The sequence below is a fragment of the Lytechinus variegatus genome, chromosome 2 (assembly GCF_018143015.1).
Source record: "Lytechinus variegatus isolate NC3 chromosome 2, Lvar_3.0, whole genome shotgun sequence".
Lineage (NCBI taxonomy): Eukaryota > Metazoa > Echinodermata > Echinoidea > Temnopleuroida > Toxopneustidae > Lytechinus > Lytechinus variegatus.
Genome location: NC_054741.1, coordinates 4,437,503 through 4,461,393, shown reverse-complemented (window position 1 = coordinate 4,461,393; position 23,891 = coordinate 4,437,503). Strand labels below are relative to the sequence as shown.

The window sequence follows — 23,891 nt, the reverse complement described above, 5'->3', positions numbered from 1 at the left end:
GTAGAAAAAGAACATGCATGATTGCTGTGTATTTTTTTACCCCATAATGAGCAAAATACATCATGTTTTAAGGATGAATATCAACGCAACTTTGCGTAAAATTTACAAAATGTTTGGTATCTTTTTACCCAACCAACATGCACGTTCCCATTTTACCCAATATTGGGTTAACCTTTCTTTAGAGTGCAGGGATTATGGGGCTAGTTCCCTCATGGCCAAGACATTAATAAATCTTGTAAGGCATAAGTATGTAAATCAATTAAATGGGAGTGGTTTAATGGCACATCTGGCTGGCGATATCTTTAATTTTAAAGAGAAAATGTGCAGATTAGAACTCATCTTACATGTTACATCAGATACATGAAATAAACAACGACGACCTAAGCTTAACAATCATGTATCATTCATGATTATGATAGCCATCGATCATTCTTAGTTTCTTCTATTCTTGAAACAATTAATTATATTTTGTGAAGACAAACAAAACAAAAGTTCTTTTTTTTTTTAATTTGGTGGAAATGATCCCGAACAGCAAATAAACGAGCCCCTCTGCCATCAATATAAAAAAAAAAAACCCATTCGATTTAGATAATCAATTTGTTGCGATAATGATAATAATTTAATAATAAAGATGATAATAATAATAATGATAATATTATAGTAATAATGATATTAACAACAATAATAATGATAAATAATGACGCCCATTAGCAACAGGTGTCCTAATATAACTAGCTAGTATCATTTTATATTTACATTTCATCACACGGAAACGTTACTGAATATTCTGTTCAATGACTATTTCCTTGTCTTTTAAACTGTTCCAGATTCTGGTCGACCATAATATCTATAACATTTTCATCAAGCCTTTTGTCTTTTAAAATATTTCTGTAAGTTTATCAAATCTGTCAATATCAAATTTCTTGTTTCGCTTGCTCGAATGAAGTTTTTTTTAACATTGCATTGATCAGTGCACGATTGCCATCTGACACATTAATGTTGATGTTGTGTATTCTATTTGAAAGAAAAAACGTTGAAAACGTTAGTAATATTCTTATATGGCGTCGGCCGACTGATCGGTGTAAATGAGGTCAGTTCCAATCTTGAGAAAACCCTGTAAAACAATAAAAATGAAAAAAAATTATGAAGTACTTTTCTTTTCGTTCTAAAGTCATCTATTATAGAATATGTATATCCTGAAATAACAGAGGAGAAATGCAACCATTGCGGTACAAATTGGAGTAATATAGTTATGAAAATTGTTTTAAAAAGTGGGACGCTAAAAACACACTGTTGTATATTACAGCCCCTAAAGAGGTAAAAAATATATATATATATAATACGAACAAAGAAATTATCAGAAGAGACTAAACTGGAAATAAGTCATCTGCGCCTTCACTCACTATCATTGTCAAGGAATTAGATATAGGCATGGTGTTGCTTCTGGCTGTGGACTCGGGCAAATAAAAGTCAGTGTCTACTTTACTAGAGGAGAAAAAATTGTGAACAAATAAAATTTTAAATTTCTTTTCTTTTACATAGTCCTTATACAGTTGGATATTTCAAGGAATCAAAGAAAAGGTGATAACTGACGTGATTTGCAGGGAACTGACAGAAAGTAAATATCCAACTTAATTCCTTGAAATGTGTTCATTGAATTTATACCTTTCCCGGTGTGATGGATGAATTAATCATCTCAAAGCCATCCAGTTTCGGAAGAGGAACTCCAGCCATGCCCATTTCTGGCAACATAAAAAAGTTATTCAGTGTATTACTTTTATATTTCTTTTACTCAGTTCACTATTCTGTTGGTCTGTATTTTGCGTCGAAGAAGAGGAAGATGAAGAAGAAGAAAAGAAAGTGAAGAAGAAGAGGAGGAGGCAGAAGAATTGTGATGTTTATGATAATGGTAGTAATCATGGTAATGACGATGATAAAGGAAAGAGATAAAACATTGAAAACGAGACGATATCATATAAGTTCAATGTCGTAATTTAAGTTGCCAATATTTTTTTAAAGACTAAAATCGATTTCATTAAAGAATAATTATAATACATTTTTATTTCATAATAATCCATGAAAACAAACTGATGGAGCGTTCCAGTGGCGATATGGAAAATACAATGTGTATATACACTGTTAGAAAAAATAAAAGAAGTTCCTGCAGTAGAGTCTCGAGAACACCTGTAATCTTACCGAATTGCGTAATCTTACAGGAAATTGGTATTTGATGTATGGAATCTTACAAATTTCCTTGAATAAAACACCCTTTTCCCCTTTTTAAACAGACCTGTTCTGTTAAATTGCAGAAAAATTCTTGTTTTATGAATTTACAGAATGATTCTGTTATTGCTTTCTACAAAATCTTCTGTTTATTTTCTGTAAAATCACGGGTTTTTTTTACCAATTTCCTGTAAGATTACGCAATTCGGTAAGATTACAGGTGTTCTCGAGACTCTGCTGCAGGAACTTCTTTTATTTTTTCTAACAGTGTACTACTTCAGACGAAAATAATGATGACCATCTTACTGTTAAGCTTCGGAAGTATTGACGTCTTAATAGCCAAGTCAACAGCTTTCTGAAGTTTTGAGATCTGTTGAAAGTTAAGAGTAAAGACAGTTTGAGTATAAATCCAATCAACACGGAATACTTCTTGCTCGCCGAGCATGGGTAAAAAACAAATTCTTTTGGGGCTTCATATTGAAATATCATGGGCCGGTCTATGTTGGATGGAGCAAAAGTTCTAAACAGATGCGATCGAGCAAAAACAAAAACAAACAAAAACAACAACAAAGAAATCAATACAAAACCTGATGTTTGCATAGATTTTTTTACCATATTAAGAGAAATATAATAAATTTTACTATTCCACTTTCCTTACTTTACTTTTCTAATTTTGTTTTTCTTGGTCGTAGCCATGAAATTTTCCTTAATTTATGTAGATACTGGCGTTGCTGTATTTCTATAGTGAAGTTGTTGTTGATAGAATCCGATCGCAATTGGCTCTTTGTTAGTCATGTTAGTAGGGACCTTGTTTTATTTATTATCAATCATTTATTTTTTTAAACCAATAAATGGGTGTGGCACCAATAGACCCGGTTGTCAGAGTAATCTGATCCGGGACCCAGACCGGTCTATTGATCTTTTTTTTTTGTCGGAGTGACTGCAAAATAAGGGTATGCATGTTTCATGGCCTGTTATTGACACAGCGGAGACAGCTAAAATGGAAAAAAAATCAGAAAAAGTCCTTTTAGGAAGTAGTAAGATACTGCCCCACACATATTATAATATGGATATTATACTCACCGAAATCGGCCCCACCTCAGAGCGAACCTCTTTCAAAACGGTTCTATATATTTTTTATGAAGATTGAGGATAAAAAGAACAAGACGAATGACGATGTATTATAGGATATCTTGTAGAACGCACATTTTCTCGACAAAGAATCAAAGAAGTAATATCAGCCACGGATCAAGGAGTTTTTTGAAGGGGTGCATTTTGTTAAAAAAAAAGTTTAAAAAAGTCATAACCCAAATGTTTTTTTTTTGTGTAGTATGGGGGGGGGGGGGAGTGTTACGGTGTACGCCCGCTCCTCCCCCTTGATCCGCGTATATACCATTTTACAAGATTAGTGAATTGCAATACGAATAAACAAGCAAGTATATTAATCTGCCCATTGCCACTACAAGTCCAAGATATAAACCTAAACCTAATCGAATCTTGAGTTTAAGGGGCTGCTGCAATAGAATTAAGCATACTCAGAGCGAAACCGTTCCTTGACCAAATTAAGTTTTACATGTGATACTGTTGCTTGATTGTGAGCCCATCTTTTTTATGTCCCGGAATTTGACCAAAACATTAACAAAAAGTATGGGAAACTGGCAAATATCCTCATTGGACATATACAAATTTCGTTTTATTTTTAATGATTTATTGATAATGAGCTACAATTTACTTTTATATTCTTAGACAATTTAAAGTTCTTTGTAAACTCTACTAACAATTGAATATGGGTACACTACATTCAAGCAAAAATGTTAAGATCGGGAAAATCATCAATATCCTTATCCGAACATGTCGAACTGATCATGATTCACAAAGTGTTGGTAGGACCGAGGAGCGAATCGCGATCTGCCATTTATGAAGCAGGGGCCGCGGAGCCGAGTTGGGGGGGATGGGGACTTTAAAACCGTTCTGCGCCCCTTTGTGGCTTGTGTATTCTTCCACCTTTACCGACTGGTAGCGTCTCCGTGTAACAGTTAAAGTATTTTCAATTTATTGTATTTTTTTCCTTAAAAAGAGGGGTTTTGAAAAAGGTTATACACAAAAATTACCTGAAAGACGTAATATTCCATGTTATGTTGGTCGCCTTCAGGCCGACGTTTAAGTCTGCAATGATGGACTGCATTTTTAAATATGGAAAGATAACTGCGATTAATGAAGGCAAACCTTACAAAATTTCCCCTCCACTTTTCCTTCTCCCACAATTGAAATAAAATCGTTAGTATAGGCCTCATATTTTGACAATAGGCTGTATTATTAAGTCCATAAAGATACTATACATGACATACAAAGGAAATGTTATTTTTAGGAATATAAATCTTTAGCAAAGCGATTCATGATGAATGCTACGAACTCTAGATTGTGATTAAATTGTCAAACGTTATATCACATTTAGAAATGCCCAATTGGCATGCTTGGGCCGCATAATTCCGAAGCTTCGTTATTCAGAAGGTTCGGATATTCCGAAGGTTCGTTATTCCGAAGGTTCGTAATTCCGAAGGTTCGTTAGTCCGAAAACGAAATGAGGTTCGTGATTCCGAAGGTTCATTAGTCCGAAAACAAAGTGAGGTTCGTAATTCCGAAGTTTCGTTAATCCGAAAACGAAATGAGGTTCGTAATTCCGAAGGTTCGTTAGTCCGAAAACGTAATGATTAACGAAACTTATTTCGTTTTCGGACTAACAAACCTTCGGAACAACGAACCTTATTTCGTTTTCGGACTAACGAACCTTCGGAACATCGAACCTTATTTCGTTTTCGGATTATCGAACCTTCAGAATAACGAACCTTCGGAATAACGTCACAAATGTTCGGATTAACGAACCTTTTTACGTTTTCGGATTAACGAACATCGAGGTATATAGGCAATTTACGTGTTTCGGAATTACGAACCTTCGGAATTACGAAGTGTAACCGCTTGGGCTGGGATCATTCAAAGAGCATTTCATCAACAGTGGTCGTCATATCTTACAACTTCCCTTGATTTTGATTGGCTGAGACACACTGTTACTATAGTAACTGTCGGATAATGAAAACAATTGGAATACTGACAACTTTCATGAAATTGCCTCCTCACCTTTCAAAGGTAATTTTCGCCTTCATAATTATATTTATATTAACCCCGTAACATGCATACAGCGGTTGTGGGGCTAATTCCTAAGATTGATTACATTGAGTATTGACCAATCATGAAAATAGCGAAACTTTCTGTTACGGGACCCTGGGGTGCTATTCTTGAAAGCTAGCATAACTTTTGATATACGTTTTGTCATTTCTCCTAAAGATGTGACACCGCTATGATTGTAAATAATCAATATTTTGAACATTGTCTTTTCCCTGTCATATCTCTGTAAGTCCCCCATTATTTCATGGAGAAATCAATCAAAATCCCAGTTCCAGAACACCCCCCCCCCTGGGAATCATTTTTATCAACATTATTCGTCCGACAAGTTGTAAGATCTGACAGCTATGCTTCGACTTGATAGGCCAAAAATCACTGGTACTATACCGTATATAGGGGTAGGCTCTGTCTGATAAAACGTCCGACAATTATTTTCTTTCATGAAACGCTCCCCTGGATTGTGCAAAATTGCACCTTATTATCACTGGGTTGCACATTTTAAGGTTCAGATACCGAACAACCCCTTATTCTTTAAGAGTGTATCGTAATATATATACCACGCTCAGTGTGAACAAGAAGGCTTTGGTCTTGTTTGGAAGGATAGCGTACGGGGAGCAGTAGGCGACCAAGACAGCCTCGATGCCATCCGATGTGATCTTGACCGTGGGAGTTTGAGTGCTGTTCAGACTAATCATCATTGCCATGTTTGGGTAGAGTTTGCTGATCTGTGAGTGGAAAAATAAACATGGAAGTAAGAAGTCATCGATTATTGCTTTAACATTTTGGACAATTAATACAGATATAAAAAAACAATACCGAAGAAAAAAAAAACTGCATCTTTACGCTATTCTGATATCATCACAAGATGTGGCCTATAAAACTTTCTTCTTTTATTCAGGGAATCCCAACCTTTGTCTTTTCTGTCCTAAGTGTCTTCCTATATACATGTATAACCATTGGCGGCGGAAGCCAGAAAATTTAGGGGGTGTCCAACTTCAATTTTTGGGATGGACACAGGTAAAAAATTTGACAAGCGCCCCCAAAAACCTAAATTTTATGAGTTGCTAACCCAAAATGTTTTGACAAGCAAAAAAAAAAAAAGGTCATCAACGTAAATTTTAGGGGGGGACAACACACGTTTCAGGTGGGGTCCACGTAATTTTAGGGGGGACGCAGGAAAAAACAAGTTGACAAGCAAAAAAAAAAAAAAAAAAAGGAAAAGGTCATCAACGTAAATTTTAGGGGGGGACAACACATGTTTCAGGGAAGTGTTCCACGTGATTTTAGGGGGGGGGGGCGCAGGAAAAAAAGTTGACCACCAAAAAAAAAAAAAGTTATCAAAACCCTCAACTAAAATTTAGGGGGGACACGTCCCCCCCGCTTCCGCCGCCTATGTGTATAACCACTCTTCTAATGTACTATACACGTGATACATAAATGCTGTTGTTCTTATGATTATGATATACTCAAATTTAATTAAATGATCTTTTCAAAAAGTATATATTGCAGATACCGGTGTTAGCGGTGTTTTTGTGTAATAAATACATCAAGAAAACTTGAATATTGCCATTTTTTTAATGATAAACACCAATGAAAAGGTAATAAAGATAGCATCTGAAAAAATATCTGAAGTGAATTTAGGCTTTGCAACCATTCAACTTTTACGGGCCTTGTCGTCCTCGATACCTCAGAAAAAATATCAAAATATAGTTTGTTTAGATAATAAACGATTGTGATAAAATATAGATATTACAGAATATAGGATGTTCCTCAGGAAGTGGAGATGTTGCAATTCTTGACCCATATTCTAAGGTCAAGTTTAACTTAGGACAAACATGGTCTTAAATATTACGAGAAGCTGAAAATATCAAATTTTTGTTTATGCTTTATGTTTCTTGCATGTTTCCTCGTACTTTACTTAGAAATTTAGGGAGTATACCTGTGGAAGGAGCATTTTTACAGCCATACTAGACGTGTTGAGGTATTTCTTCTGTTCCGGAGGCACCTTACATAATAGGAATAAACAACAATAATAATACAAAATTAATTTACGTTTTCGATTATGTACTGACCAGAGTTTGAGATGCCATTCTCATCTTTGGAAAGTTCCTGGATCAGATGATGATTTGATATGAATTTTCCATGTTACAAGTACGGTATCATTGGCACAGAATTCACGATTGTGTATGCATTTTGTTCATTTATTTATTCATTCATTTATTAACAAATAAATTTATTTGCTTATTCTATTCATAATTTCTCGGGGATAGGGGAATTGAAAATTGAGATCTATTGTCACCGCTTATTTGTATAAACGTGGTTATTGTATACCTACTGAATATCTGTGAAACACAGTGATATCTCACGTTATCTGGAGTCAGTATATGGTGGAGCTGACCGGTCTCCTGCAGGACATAACCGGCAGAGTTTGGCAGGTAGTCGGTTACCCACAGGAACAACATCTTTGAAGTCTTATCCGGATCCTGTGGCACTACTGGTATAGGTATGGGGCATTCGGTCGCATTTCCGATCGGGTAAGCTTCACCCTGCGTCATGAAAATAAAGTGATGAAAGTAATCCAGTATTCAAGCTGACTGGCAATCAACACATTTGTATAAAAGTTACACGTGACTTTACACAGTGTGGCACATTTTTTTGGTGCGAATCAGGGGCCCGTTGTAGAAAGAGTTGCAATCAATCGCAACTCTAACAATCGCGCGCAACTTGATTTTCAACCAATCAACAGCGCGCATTTGGGACTTGCGATTGATTTTTTGACTTTCGTTTAAACGCAACTCTTTCTGCAACGGACCCCTGTCTTCAATCGATTAAATTCACATGATATAGTTTATTTATGTTTGTAGAGGGTTTTTTTTTGTTCTCCGGGTTTGTTCTTAACAAGCATTTGAATGTTATACTGATTATTTGTTACGAGCTGGTCCACTGTGTTAAAACACGAAGGACAAGTTGCGTCATGCGAAATTTTACGAACAGTTTTATGAAACAGCTCCCATGTATTTAAGTTAAAAACTTTGATTGTTATACATTGAACATTTAAGTGGGAAATTTAGTCATAAAAAGTGCAATCGTTTAAGACGTTGTTCATGAAGATATTGCTGATGGTGGTGCATAATGATGATGATTATAATGACGATGATGATGTTGATGGTGTTGAAAATGATGATGATGATGATAACGATGCTGATAACGATGATGATGGTGGATGTGGTGATGGTCTTGATGATGATGATGGTGATGATGATGAAGAAGAAAAAGATGATGATGATGATGACGACAACGACGATAATGATTATCGTGTTGATGATGATGATGATAATAATGGTGGTGATGGTGTTGTTGATGACGACGACGATGATAATGATATTGGTGGTGTTGGCGGTGATTGTGATGATGATTATGATGATGACGATGGTGGTAGTAGTGGTGGTGATGATGATAATGGTAAAGGTGGTAGTGGTGGTGATGGTGGTGCACTGATGATGATGATGGTGGTAGTGGTGAAAATTGTGTTGCTGCTGATGATGATATCGATATTGATTTAGACTTGTTAACTGTTTAGAGCACGATCTAGACGCTATATAGTCATGACGTAAAACCAGATTTATCTAGCAAATGGTTTGTGAGTAACTCTTGAATGTAGGACTCGCTCGTCGATAGAAGCTTACCTTGTGCGCTGTGTCGACTGATGTGTTGAACGATGGGCTTTCTACGAGAGAGTAGTCAAACTTAAACTTGTCTTTGTAGAGCATAGCCACTATATGTAAATAAAATTTAAAAATAACAATCATGCAGCGTAATGTTTTACTTTACACGTTTCTTATAAAATACATAATAGTTTGGATTCATTTTTGTGGATGTTTCAAGCATGTGTATTCGGATCCAGTGGGGCAGAGTGAGCACTCTCCGGGGCACTCTCTAGCCATTTCATGGCGTACAATGTTTTTGTGAAGGACCCTTTTGATTTATATAAAAAATCACATTTTATTCCAGAATTCTGCGCGCCAACTTCATGAAATGCTAAATTCACTCCTCATCATAATAGGCTGTATATGTAACTTGTGTTCTATTAAAGCAACATCCACGGACACATACCGACACTGCTGACCACTTTTTAGACATGTGCCCCAAGATCCTGGAACGAGTAAATTTCAAATTTCTGTTTTCTAATCAGTAATATTTATATGTATGTATTAGTATCATTTCAGGTTCCATATCATTGTTGAAAGCGCTGTCGTGAAACGACGTTGTTTGCAAGTAGGCTATATAAATCCATATGTTATCATTAATTATTATCATTATTGCTATTGTTAGTTGTAGTATTATTATCATTATTATCATCATCATCATCATCATCATCATCATCATATTCATCATCATCATCATCATCATCATTATCATCATATCCCTCCTCCTCATCATCATCATTATCATTATTATTGCAACAAAAATTTTACCTTTCAATGCTCTTAATTTGTTTTCTAGATCAGTGTTGATAGCTTTGATAACGTTACTGCAGACCTGCAGCAAAGTAAAAATTGATATTGTCTATGCTTTACTGATGCCAATTATCTAGTTATACTGCTTTTTATTGTATGCCAAGAAAACAATTCATTTACAAATTTGTTTCATTTGTTTTCCGATATAAAAATCTCACAGGAACATACAATATGCATGACATAAATTTAGAGTGTTGGAAACCCCGATAGAGGTTCCTCAAGAAATCCCTGATAAGAAATATCCAAAATTGGATAAGGAAAATGCAATATTATTGTAATTGCAAAGTGTATCATCATGCATTCATTTCACTGCTTATTCCATTCTATTTCATTTTTATTGATATATTAAAAGTCACTAATTCAACGGTCCATGTCATCAAGAGAATAATGAAGAAGTTGTCCTATTTTATCTAAATGAATAATAGTTATTTGCATGGAAGCTCTAGTGGTAGACCGTCCGCCTCATGAATGGGAGGTTGTGGGTTCGACCCATGGCTGAGTCGTACCAAGGACTTATTAAAATGGAACCTTCTGCCTTCTTGCTATAGGCGCTCAGCATTTAGATTGGCGAAATGATTATGTTATGCAGGACCCGCTGGTTTCGCAGTTTCCTAAGTTGAAGTGGCTACTATGGGTAAATAAAACATTATTATTATTATCTCTTTGACTTTTCTTTCCTCTATATTCAATTTACGTAATAATCCCGTTATTTTAGAACCCCTTCCAATCCATCTTCTAAAACGGGATATGATATTTTGCTTTTACATTGTAAATTTTGGTAAAGTGAAAATGACATAGAATGAATAAATTAATGAATACAAATACCCATCGATTTACCTGATGATTCAAGGTTTGTTTCAGTTGAGCAGCGACTTCTTCATCATACTTCCTGTACATAGAGATTGGATTAAGACCAAGTTAATAATACGGTAAGTGCCACTTGGAAATGGATTAATTCTAAACTTTTTAAAGACAGCTTATGCATGATTGTTTACAAGACCATGTATAAGTCCATGACCAGACTCTGGAGACAGGGTCCAAAGATTCTGAAAGAGCCATATTGCATTAAAATGCTTTTATCTGAAATTCTGAAGTAATCAACATTTATTAAAAAAAATGTTTTTATGGCTGTGTTTTAGGAGGGGGGGGGGGCAAGAACAAAAAAATCCCGGTCATATCATGGTATGTACAGGCAGTGGCGTAATAAGCCAAAAATTTGAGGGGGCCAGACATGTCGTATCGAGCAAATAAAAACTTTTTTAATATAAGTCCTAGGCGAGCGAAGTGATGAGCGATAAAAAAATCACATTTTCATGAGAATCTAACTTTGAAATAGATTTTGAAAATATAATCACATCTTACACTTTACCTCTTCTTGTTTATTCTTGGTTGTAGATCTTTTTGGGGCCATTGCCTTACGCAAGTACTATGTGAGTGGGGTCCGGGGGCTCCGCCCCGAACCTCTTAAAATACTAAGCCATTTTAAATATCTTACAGATAGCTGCTATTCTTAATCAAATCACAAGTTTATATAGCTTTTACACAGCACATTAACTCAACGCAGTTGTGTAATAAACCAAATATTTTCGTGATATTCAGTTATTTTCTTTGTTTTTCCTTTCCCTTTTCTTCCATTTTCAACTTACCTTTTGGCTCATTCCATTCTACCATTATTTCCCGTTTGTGTTTGCCTCTTTTCTCTCCCTTTCCCTTTCCCATCACTTTTTCCGTGCTATTTTGTCATCTTTTAATTTATTTTACTCTTACTAATCATGCTAATTTATTAATATTTTGGGATAATTTGTTTTTTCCCACATGTTCTTCGTTTCTTCCTATCCTTTTTTCACTCTCAAAAAGATTGAGTAAAATTTTACACAGTATTTGGTAAAAAGGGAACATGCATGTTTGCTGGGTATTTTTTCTCCCAATATTGGGCAAATTCATGTTTTATGGGTAAATTTCAATGCAACATTTCGTAAGCTTTACAAAGTATTTGGTATAATTTTACCCAGCAAACATGCATGTTCCCGTTTTACCAAATATTGGGTAAACTTTTTTTTAAGTGTTCCTAATTACGTTTTCCCATTTTACTATTTGACTGAGATTTCCTTTCTCTTTTCCCTTTCCTTTTCCCCCCTTTTTCTCCCTTTCCTTCCTTTCGTTTTTTTTTCTTTTTTAGTTTGTTTCTTTTTTTCACTTTTCTCTTTCTCCCGTTTTTTTTTTATTTCCCCGGAGAAATCCGCCGGAGAGGGGGCAACCTGCCCCTCGCCTGTTACGGCACATGAGGGGAGGGGGAATGCTTCACTATGGGACATTAAAAAAATGTATATTTTTCAACAGATAATGACTTGAAATTTCATTTTAACAAGTATAACATGCACTGAATAGTGAATATCCATCTTGTCCCCTACCCGGAAAAGAGAGCATTCTCATTCCAATACCCCACCCCCTGTCAATTTTGTAATCATGACATGGAAATTATAGAGAAGATGCAGTGAAACAGAGTAGCACTATAATTACAAAATGATAAATTTATATTCATACGTACCAAGCCGATCCAGCGTGTAGTTCTACCTTTACAAACCCGACATGGAAATTACAATTTTTGGCACTTGCTGATGGTCTGCCATTATTGTCCACTCCTATATGGAAATCATTCAAAATATTATTTAACAAGAAAGGCATATATTCCAATTCGTCGTAAAATTCGTAATCCTTACATAGTTTGGGTACTCATTACGTAGATATTTTGTGTGCGTCCGGCTTACTGACTCCTTTATTTTTTAATTTGAAAGTTGCAATTTCCGCTTACTTCCAGCCTCTTATATCTCTGTTTATTGATTGATTAATTTGTACATTTTTTTACTTATCTATTCATTTCATCATTGATTTCGATACAATTCAATTTATTTTTCTCAGTATGAAAACAACAATATAATAGTACAAACCTGAAATATATCAGACATGGACACAAATAAAGTATCATAATGAAAGGGTAGCGGCCTAAAAGAAATTTACCTTATGCATGGCTGACCTAAATAAAATAACATAATATTTGAACAATACGCAGAAAAGGGAAAGAATCACCCAACTAACCCATGCAAACAAACAATCAAAATAATAATTAAGTCAAAAATGAAAAAGTAGTGATGATTTGGTATTTACAATTTAGTGTGTATGTTAATGCAGAGGCACACCCAAAGTCCGGAGATGGGTAACCCAGTGATGTACCCATGCAGGGACCGGGAGGGTTTGGCGGTGTTTCCTCGGAGACCCCCCCCCCTCCCACCCCACTTCCGTTTATGAATACATGGATACACGTATGGTGGTTCCGGCAATGGTGTAGGCTTCCCATTTCCTGCTTTACGAATCAATTGATAAATATATTGATTGTGATGTGATTTATTCCACGAAAGAGGAGTTTGTGTTTTTCTCTCTCTCCCTCTTTTTTGAGGGGGGGGGGGGGTCTTAAAATGAGAATATCATCGCATACCTATACGGATAGAAGCATCAAGAGAGATGTCAGCCAGTCTTCCGTCAAAGTATCCAGATTTAGTGATAATTTTACTAAATTAAAGCAACATTAGAAGCGAAAACAGTCAAGTTTTATCGTGCTGTAGCTAATGCTCCCATTCTGCGATCACACGAACATTCCTTCCCCATGTTCCCCTCACTATTGTTTAGCACCTTCGACAAACTACCATACACTACTACTACTTATACTATTACCATGATTACTACTACTACTACTACTATACTACTACTACTTCTACTATTACTATACTACTACTACTACTACTACTACTACTACTACTACTACTACTACTACTACTACTACTACTACTACTACTACTACTACTACTACTACTACTACTACTACTACTACTACTACTACTACTACTACTACTACTACTACTACTCCTACTACTCCTACTACTCCTACTACTCCTACTACTCCTACTACTACTACTACTACTACTACTACTACTACTACCACTACTACTACTACCACCACTACCACCACTACTACTACTACTACTACTACTACTACTACTACTACTACTACTACTACTACTACTACTACTACTACTACTACTACTACTACTACTACTACTACTACTACTACTACTACTATACTACTACTACTACTACTACTACTACTACTACTACTACTACTCCTACTACTCCTACTACTACTACTACTACTACTACTACTACTACTACTACTACTACTTCTACTATTACTACTACTACTACTACTACTACTACTACTACTACTACTACTACTACTACTACTACTACTACTACTACTACTACTACTACTACTACTACTACTACTACTACTACTACTACTACTACTACTACCACCACTACCACCACTACTACTACCACTACTACTACCACTACTACTACTGCTACGATGATATGATATGGCGTTCTCATCACATTTAGTAAAGTACTTGTTGCCATCATTATATTTGACTTGGTATTTTCATAGGTGATTTGTTATTTTCTTTTTTCCCCTCGTTCCTGATTTTTGTTGTATAATTAGCGTTAATTTGTAATTCAATACATAGGACCCTCCTGTAAAACAAAGGTGCCATCACGTCACTTTCGCTGAGCGAGGCTTTCTAGCTGTTTGTATACACTTATGCTTTTTATCAGTTGATTTTGTATTGCTGAAATTTATTGACAGAAATAAATTACCATACCATACCCTACCAGAGGAGATAATATAATTAACCCTTATGTCCCTCAAAAAAAAATAAAAGACACACCATATTGAAGTAGTCATAAAAAGTAATTAAGTACAATGAGAACTGGGGTGTAACAGTGATATATTTTTGGCATATTCCATATCAAGAGGGCTTGACACTTTCTCTTTTAACATTAAATTTTAATACAGCCTATATACATCAAGTAATCTATATTAATTCACACATTGTATTATTTTCCTGACAATACAGGACTAAGTAAGGTTGTGATATCGATAGGCAATTTACCAATTTACCAACTTTATCAACAGTGTGTCATCTAGAAACCGAGACAGTTTGTCAAATTACCATCATTTTGATCACTTGAAGCCATATTTAAAGACATATGGATTGAAATAATATATATGTTACCAGAATAAGAACATACTAATTTTCCTGTGGTATAAAATCGAATACAGTAAGAATATCCCCGCTAGAAAAAAAGTGTTGCACAGTGTGATCACAGTGTGGTGCACAATGCAAAATTTAATCACACTGTCCTGTTCGACGGGAGCATTTAGAAATTATGAACATCTCCACATTCAGTTAATACACTGTATACAACACTATATTATTTCCAGTAGCAATATAAAGTAATTGATTAAACGTTTAACGTAAAGTGAGAGTTAAACGATCTTAAACTACATAAAAACACATGATTTTACGCTGGAAAAATATTTTAAAAATTCTGAGCTTATTAAGCACTATATAGTAAAAACGCTGTTTATTTTTATACATACATTGTTGCATACTGTATGAATTTTATAGTAGTTGTTTAGCATTTTATAAAGCAAAGTGTTAACAATCTGACATGTCAAAGTTAAATGATTAATAATCAATATTCAATAAATTGAGCATGGTTGTTTTAACTACTGCAAAGTTCATAGAGTAAAAGGCGCTTTGATCGTGAGATTAAGAAGCTTCTAAATTTATGAATTACAAGTTATTAATAAATTGGATCGCAATTAGGTAGTTGTAGGGTCGTAGTAGTTACGCACAATATCGTGGAACAACTCCCTGTATAAATTCTATATACTTAGAAATTGGATAACAGTTTGGATGTAGTTTGGTCGTAGTGGCAACTCATAATATTGCGACTATATATAATATGTCCCGGAAAAGGCAAAACGCACATACTTACATGACTGTATAACTGATATCCCCGTGCAGGTTGAAAGAAGCCTTATTCATTTGAAGCCTCAGCCCGTCCCCATTAGGAGTGATGGAGGCTGGTAAACCGAAGGATACAATCTTGATACTATGAAAACAACAACGTAAACAACAACGAATGATTTTTTAAACAAGTTTCAATTTTGATACCATTTTATGTCTTTTTATTAAAGGAATGTTTTATCTGGGTTAGATTCCCTTTTGAGGAAGGAGATCCTCAATTTTACAGCTCGAAAAGGTGAAGATCGATTGATTTTCGATGAAACTAACTGAAAGAAGAGAGGTTTGTATATTGGTTATGAATAACATTGCGTATTTACATAACGAATTCTCTACTTTCATTTCCTCCATGATTCATGTATCATCATCCAATGTTTTTCCCTATTTGTCATTAATATGTGAGATTCGAGATGATGTGTATTGTTTCGGAACCAAACTTCTAAACGTATTTACAACGAGGTTCACAATGAATTTAGCTATAAAAAGGTAACAAAATCTCAGTGAGCTATTACACATTGAAATAATCTAAACCATTTTATGCCACATAGAAAGGGAAACTTGCACATATACTGGCATACAATGGGAGCAACTGTAAATGTAGTTTACAAACAACAAGGAAGTATAGAATCATAATAATACCTGGGACCCGTATTACAAATAGTTATGATTGATCTGATCAGCTTCAAGTATGTGGAAGTCCACCAGTGTCATAATTTTTACTTTGGGAAATTTGCTAAATGTCCATTGAAAACAAATAGAAGCCTACCGACTTGTCAATAAAACTGTGAATGTATTAATAAACATCATAGCTAGAAAATATTTTGAACGAACATGTATTTTAGATGTTGACGTAGCTGGCTTTCTATAGTTGTGGTTGATTGGATCAATAGTATTGTAACTCTTTGCAAAATGGGGCCCAGGTATATTATCGATCATCAGTATAGGTTCGAGCAGTAGTGGCGTGAGAGTATTTTGATTTCCTTTTGTGTGTGGGGGGAGGGGGTTGTCATTAAAAATTAATAACAGATTTAATATATAAAGTTGCAAACTACTCGGATTACTCATTTTGGTAATCTCCTTAATACTCCCTTTTCTTAATCTATCTTTAGGTTCCCCCTCTTAAGCTGTTCTTGTTCATCACTCATCCTTGCTGGACTCGAGTACGTCATCACGATTTTTTTTTCAATTTGCAAAACCTTTTTAACATGACAAAATTTCCTTCAGCAAGAAATAAATCCATATCGTGCTGCACTCAACCCAGGTGAAGTGATAGGGTACCCGACAGAATTCATTTAATGTACCAAGCGCCTTTAGCAGCTGGAGCTAAAGACGCGGTATAGTGTGCCGTTGAATAGGCAATGAGATAATCGGCTCTTCAAGAATGGTACATTGTTATAATTGTAAATATTAAAATAAATAGAATTGATAATTTAATTTCATTAATTTATGCGTTTTGAAGACAATTTGATATGAACCTTATGAATTTTATGGAAGTTGGTTGTCCTTTTTCGCCACCCCAGGGTTTGACTTAAAACAAAACAAAAGAAAACCTTTTTAAAGGTACGGAGCCTTTACAGTGCCATCGACTTGACGAGATACGGTATCTTGCCAAGTTGACTTATAAAACGTTATATGTCAACATGGCGAGATATTTTATTTTGCCAAGTCGACTTATAAAACATTACATGTCGACATGGCAAGATATGAAGTGTCCAAGGCCCGGCGAGAGTCCAAATATCTCGCTATGTTGACATATAACATTTTTATATGTCGACATGGCAAGAAAAAGTATCTCGCCAAGTCGACAAGTCGATGGCACCTTCATAAAGGCTCCGCATAAAGGTGATGTGAGCTTGAACAAATGTATAGTTGAACCCCTTGCATCGTAAACCTACTCCCGCCTTTTATTTTCACGCATAATGCTAAATATTATGTAAAACATCATGCGAACTCTCTAATGATTGGCCTATGCTAAAATTAGCCCAAATTATTTACACTTTCTTAGAAGTCCGATACAAGGAAATAAAAACAACGAACTTTCTCTTTGAAAGATGAGACGGGAATGGGGAGAATAATAAGAGCTTTAGAAACAGTTTAAAGTTTTAAAAGTAAATTGATATTGGGCATATTTTCTTGTCTAATTCGCGCTGAAGAACTTAATCCACTTTTTTTTAATTTGATTTGATTTTATTGTTTACTTCTGCAATCACATCATTCGTATATAATACATTTTCCATAACATAACAAACATAGTATATTGAAAACTTTTTTGGCATGAATCATAACTAAGTGTACTAAGATTATCATTACAAACTCGATCTGCTTTATATTTCTTTTATTGATTGATGAAGAATTAATTTCATTTTAAATTTTCAACAATCAAATTACAAAGTAACGCGAAATATAATACAACAGGATTATAATGATGCACAACACAGCAACATTGGCTTTCTCAAGCACCGGATAGTGAAATTGTCAAAATGTACCCCACAATAAGCGATGGAAACCAATAACGAAAAAAGAACTGGACACCTGTATTTAGGTTTTCAACATAGTTAATGTGGCAGTCTATTCTGATAGAATGCTTTACATCATGTATGAAATAATGCAAAACGAAAAATATGAAACTGTACATTTTGCGTTTCAAACTCAACCCGTCATTTTTTATCGATGGTATATTGCTGTGTATGTCTGTTTCACATTTCAAATTTAGGGCGTTACTCCGATTTAATATTTTGGTGTTAATTCAACACCTCTGGTTGTTAATATTTACACCACATTTGTTTATTACTTTTACACTTGTTGGTTATATTAAATCTCTATGGTGTTATTTTGACACCGCAGCTTGTGGTCCTCTTTGGACACCTACAGCGTGACATTATTACTAATATGTAGTTTTGAAAATCGACTTTGAAAATAATATTGCTGGAAAAACTAGGTAACAAAAATAGGGCTACCAACTATACCACACAAAAATATTTTAAAAACGAAATAAAGTATGTGTTCCTCATCATTAATAATCAAATTATTCCCAGAGTTGAAAATACAAAATTTCTTGGTATTATCATTGACAGTAATTTAACATGGTCACATCACATAAATGAAATTGAAAACAAGGTAGCGAAAAATATCGGAATTATGTATCGCCTAAGCTTTTATCTTCCAAAACCGGTCCTACGTACATTATATTGCTCTCTAATTTTGCCATATTTTTATTATTGTAATTTGGTCTGGGCTAACACATACCAAACCCATCTTAAAAAATTATGTTCCCTTCAAAATAAAATTGTGCGTATAATTTCTGTGAACGACATCATACCACCAACAGACACGAAATCTTTATTTCATTCCCAGAAACTGCTGAAATTTAACGACATCAATAAACTTCAGCAATGTAATTTTATGTACAGGTGTTTAAATTCTCAAATTCCAGAAAATTCTCGTGATTTCTTTACGCATGTATCAAATTTACATCATTTTGATACCCGAACAAATAACCAAATATATATTCCTAAACACAAAAAGATTATCTTTCAACACAACATCCGTTATTCTGGCCCCAAAATATGGAATGATCTTCCAGACTACATAAAAAAATCCTTGTCAGCAACTAGCTTAAAATTTAAGATTAAAAAATCAATTTTATCATCCTATGCTTGAATATCATAATACCTTACATTCCTTTTGATCTTAAGTTAACATGAATAATGTGCAAATGTTGCGGCATTATTATTTTTATCTCTCCCTCTCTCCATCATACATTGTTGTACGCTCTACTTGCTCGGTACTCGGTAACTCATGCCCGCCCGCCTTCCTGCTCACTTCTCCCTCTCTCGTTTTCTTCCCGTTTTCTTTTCTACTTCTCTTCTCCTTTCCTCGCCCTTCTTATCTTTGTATTGTATTTTGTGTATTGTATATATTTGTCCACAGGCGTATCCCGCCACAAGCATTATGCTTCTAGGGACATACGCCTTCCTCTTTACACATAAGTTGTTTATATTTATATTCTTTATAGAAATTGATTTGAAGTGTATTCTTGTGAACAATAATGAATGTAACTTTGTAAAATGGAGGAAAATAAATGTTTATTTGAATTGAATTGAATTGATATAAGATTATAATTCTACTCGTTTTACTTTATTTATACATACATTATTTCATGAAGGCGTGGCAGATGAAAAAGCTCACTATTTTTGGAAATACACGCATGTTAGGCCTATATCGTACTAGCACAAAACAATTTTTTTCGAAATGTTATGCCGAACTTTGCCCCATGCCCCCCTCCCCCTGCAAAGCACCCGTTCAGTTAGAAGTGGGGATGGTATACGCTCTTAAAAAGGTTGGACAAACAAGGCCAAATTTTTAACCATCACTTGGCAACATAGTGTCCACACAACTATTGGTTAAAATAGTATCCAAATTGGGTAATAAAAACAATAATTGGGTTTACTAATAAATTTGCTCAATTTTGGTAATTATTGCTCAGAATATCCAACTAAAGATACACGACCCAAATACCAAGTTTTGCCCAACTTTTTAAGCATGTAGTTGACCCGAGGCCCCCGTTGCAATTTTGTCATCTAAAATGGTAACATCCATGGAATCGTTGATTCTGACAGGCTGCTTAACGTTGTAACCATGGTAACGGGGCCCTCCCATCTACATTCTGGAGGGAGTAGGAGGGATCCGGAATGTTTTAAATGAATGAACGACAATAACTTACTTAGTTGCAGAGTATTCAATTGCACCAGACGAGCCATGTTGATCTGGAATGTGCATTTTTCCGATTTTTGCCTGAAGTGTCTTCATGCCGACATCTTTGACTGTAACAGAATTCAACCCATGAACGTTTTATAGCATAAAAATCATTAAAGAATACATAAACACGGATCGTGCAACGTTTTTTTAAGTTTGGGATGTGAACATGCCCAAAAATCTCATATTTCTGTACAGGTTTACGGAATGACAGTGGGAAGGATCGAGGGCGAGAGGCTCAGTCTGCTCAGCCTCTCACTGGTACCGCTGGCCCAGGTTTAAAGACAGTGGAAACATTTGGATGTCTAAAAAGGATATTCATGAAATCTTATTTGATTGAGGTTTTCTCAAAATAATTAAGCTTGAAGACCCCAAAACTATTTTCAGCTCAGCTTTTCTTGAGGCCGTGGGCTTAGAAAAAGTTTATGAGCTCAAACTCGGAAAGGAAAAGAGAGGTTGTTTTCCGGGCTATATTTTACAATCTTCTCTTACAATAGTGTACTAAAATTCAAAGAACAGTACGGCTTGGCAAAAATGTACTTTGAATGCATTACATTTGTTATTTATTCATGAACTGCTTAAATTTCAAAGCTCAATAGACTCAAGCAAATATGTAAAGCTACGATATCGAGCCCCGTTGGGTTTTATTATCAAATAGACCGTTTATTTGATACTCACAGCAATTGGAACACTTTTCTTATTGCCGCACTTATGATTCAATCATCAACATATTCATCAGATTCACCGAAATTGATACCGTTTTGAATTATTCTTGCCTTACTTAAACTTCAACCCTCAACAGATTCAACCAATTTCTATAAATATACTCACAAGAGTTGAAACCATTTTGAATTACTTCAGTCATCAACAGATTCAACTAAATAGCCCTTACCTCTGAGAAAATGAGAGAATTTTGAGATATCAGTACTTTACTTTACTCTAACTCAACAGGCACAACTCTACTCACATAACATGACATAAGTAGAGACCCCTTGAGATATTCTTGCCTTACTTAAATTTCAAACGTCATACCCAAATAGCATACTCACATAAGTAGAGACCCCTTGAGATATTCTTGCCTTACTTAAATTTCAAATGTCATACCCAAATAGCATACTCACATTAGTAGAGACCCTTTGAGTTATTCTTCTTGCCTTACTTAAATGTCAAACGTCATACCCAAATAGCATACTCACATCAGTAGAGACCCCTTGAGTTATTCTTCTTGCCTTACTTAAATTTCAAACGTCATACCCAACTAGCATACTCACAGAAGTCGAGACCCTTCTGAGTTATTCTTGCCTTGAATCCTGGGAGCTTGTTCCAGCCAGCCAGCTTCCATTTCGGGTAATACCTTTCCTTGGACCCCTCCGTCACCTGGAAGAGGGACCAACCCATTACAAGGACCATCAAGATCCTCGAACCGATTTTCTTCGTCGTCGACATAACGAATTTAGGATTAATTTTGATGGAGTTTGGAGAATATTAATCGTCTGACTCTCTTGCTCCGATTCAAGAACCAAATGAGGAAGGAAAAGCAATGCTCTCGACTTTTGAGATACAACACTTCAGTTTCGCAACTAACATGATTTGCATTGAAAGACATATTATTGATTATGTCAAAGTTTCATAGTCAATGATCAACCTGGGAAGATTCAATAAAAGACAAATCCAGGCGTGGAAGGAGGGAGTGGGGGATTTGGTGAGTCTCTATAACAAAATTAGCACGCAAAATATTGGATCTGAACATAAAACAGGGCAAACATTATATATCCCCATAGAATAAATATTTTATTATCCTTTTGTAACGGGTGAATGAAAAACGGACAGCTAGAGAGACCGATATATTATGAAGAGAGATGAGTGAAAGAGAGAGAGAAAAAAGAGAGAGGGAGAGAGAGAGGGGGAGAGATACATACAGACAAGGCGGTGAGAGAAAAGGTTGGGAAAAGAAGGGTGAACAAGATAGAAGAGCGAGGGTGGGAGTTGGGGGCGTGGTGATGCATTCGAAGATTGATTGATCGTATTTCAAAACTCATTAGGCCTTCGTCATTGCATTTTATTGAATCAAGAGCTCCTTATCGAAGATGAAACCATGTCCATTTATTTAATTTAATTTTTATCTTACCTTAAAAAAATGAAGAGTCTCAATATAAAAATTTAGACTATAAGCGGAACTAACTTAAGTATAAGAGTTCAAATTAATTTTATGATACCGCATATTGCGTCACTGCAGCTGTTCTTAAAAGATTTACACTGTAACCGAAACTAACTTCAGTTTATTTTATAGGAGTTAAACAATATGAAATTCAGTACATATATAGGTCCATTACAGAATACCTACTAATATGAAGTCCAAAACTTATATAAGTCAACTCTAGAATTTAGCTAATCAGGCTTAAAATGTTGTAAATTATTTCAAGTTTGATTCGTTATTATCTATAATAAATCTTAAATATCGGGTTAGTTTTGTGGTAAGAACAAAATAAATTTGCTACTAATAATGTTGAGAGACAAATTGTATCAAAACTTTTCCTCTTTGCAGGCGCGGATCCATGGGGGTCTTGCCCCCCCCCTTCTGCTAAAAAAAGAGAGGGGAAAGAAAGAGAAAAAGAGGGGAAGAGGGGAAAGAAAAGAAGAAAAAGAAGAAAGGAAGAAGGGAAGAAAAAAGAGAGGAAAAGGGGGGAAAGAAAATAGGAAAAGAGAGAGAGGAGAGGGGGAAAAGAAGAGAAGAAAAGAGAGAGGAAGAGGGGGAAGGAAGAAGAGGGAAAAAAGAGAGAGGAAAGGGGGAAAGAAAAGAAGAAAAAGGTAAGGGAAAAGGAAGAGAAGAAAGAGAGAGAGAGAGAGAAAGAGGAAAGAAAAGGAGGAAGAGAAGAAAAGAAAGGGGAGACCTACATGTAGGGGCGCCGAATTGATATTCGAACTAGGGGCGCCAAATTGATGTTGGACCTACATGTAGGGGCGCCGAATTGATATTCGAACTAGGAGGGCGCCGAAATGATGTTCGAAGGGATGTTAAAATGATGTTCGAACTGGGGGCGCCAAATTAATACTCGAACTGGGGAGGGGACTGAATCGATGTTCGAGCTAGGGGGCCGCAAAATTGATACTCGAGCTAGGGGGGGGGGGGGGTGGTGGGGGAACGATATTCGAACTAGGGAAGGCAAATTGAGTTCGAAGGGATGCCAAAATGATGTTAGAACTGGGGGCCGAATTTATGTTCGAACGGGGAGGGGGGGGGGGCGAATTGATGATCGACCTACATGTAGGGGCGCCAAATTAATATTCGAAC

General features: G+C 35.5%; 1 protein-coding gene across 1 annotated transcript; it reads right to left on the bottom strand.

Moving 5' to 3' along the window:
* Window positions 1-961: 961 nt before the first annotated feature.
* LOC121407113 (bactericidal permeability-increasing protein-like) lies at window positions 962-22,116 on the bottom strand. The gene is made up of 16 exons (XM_041598044.1): window positions 21,871-22,116; window positions 20,568-20,667; window positions 15,816-15,932; window positions 13,414-13,487; window positions 12,469-12,562; window positions 10,758-10,809; window positions 9,879-9,942; window positions 9,090-9,178; window positions 7,770-7,949; window positions 7,343-7,408; window positions 5,961-6,128; window positions 4,335-4,402; window positions 3,307-3,349; window positions 2,530-2,593; window positions 1,666-1,742; window positions 962-1,114 (listed from the first exon to the last, which is right to left on the bottom strand). The coding sequence occupies exons 1-16, from the start codon at window positions 22,043-22,045 to the stop codon at window positions 1,055-1,057; spliced, it is 1,491 nt and encodes a 496-aa protein (XP_041453978.1). The 5' UTR covers window positions 22,046-22,116; the 3' UTR covers window positions 962-1,054.
* Window positions 22,117-23,891: the final 1,775 nt, after the last annotated feature.

What these genes read in the sequence shown, in the direction of transcription:
- LOC121407113 (XM_041598044.1), bottom strand. Translation starts at nt 22,045, where the DNA reads ATGTCGACGACGAAGAAAATCGGTTCGAGGATCTTGATGGTCCTTGTA. An exon ending in TGATGCTTCTATCCGTATAG is followed by an intron (nt 12,563 to 13,413) that starts GTATGCGATGAT and finishes ATTTCCATATAG; the next exon opens with GAGTGGACAATAATGGCAGA. An exon ending in TAAAAATGCTCCTTCCACAG is followed by an intron (nt 6,129 to 7,342) that starts GTATACTCCCTA and finishes TTCCACTCACAG; the next exon opens with ATCAGCAAACTCTACCCAAA.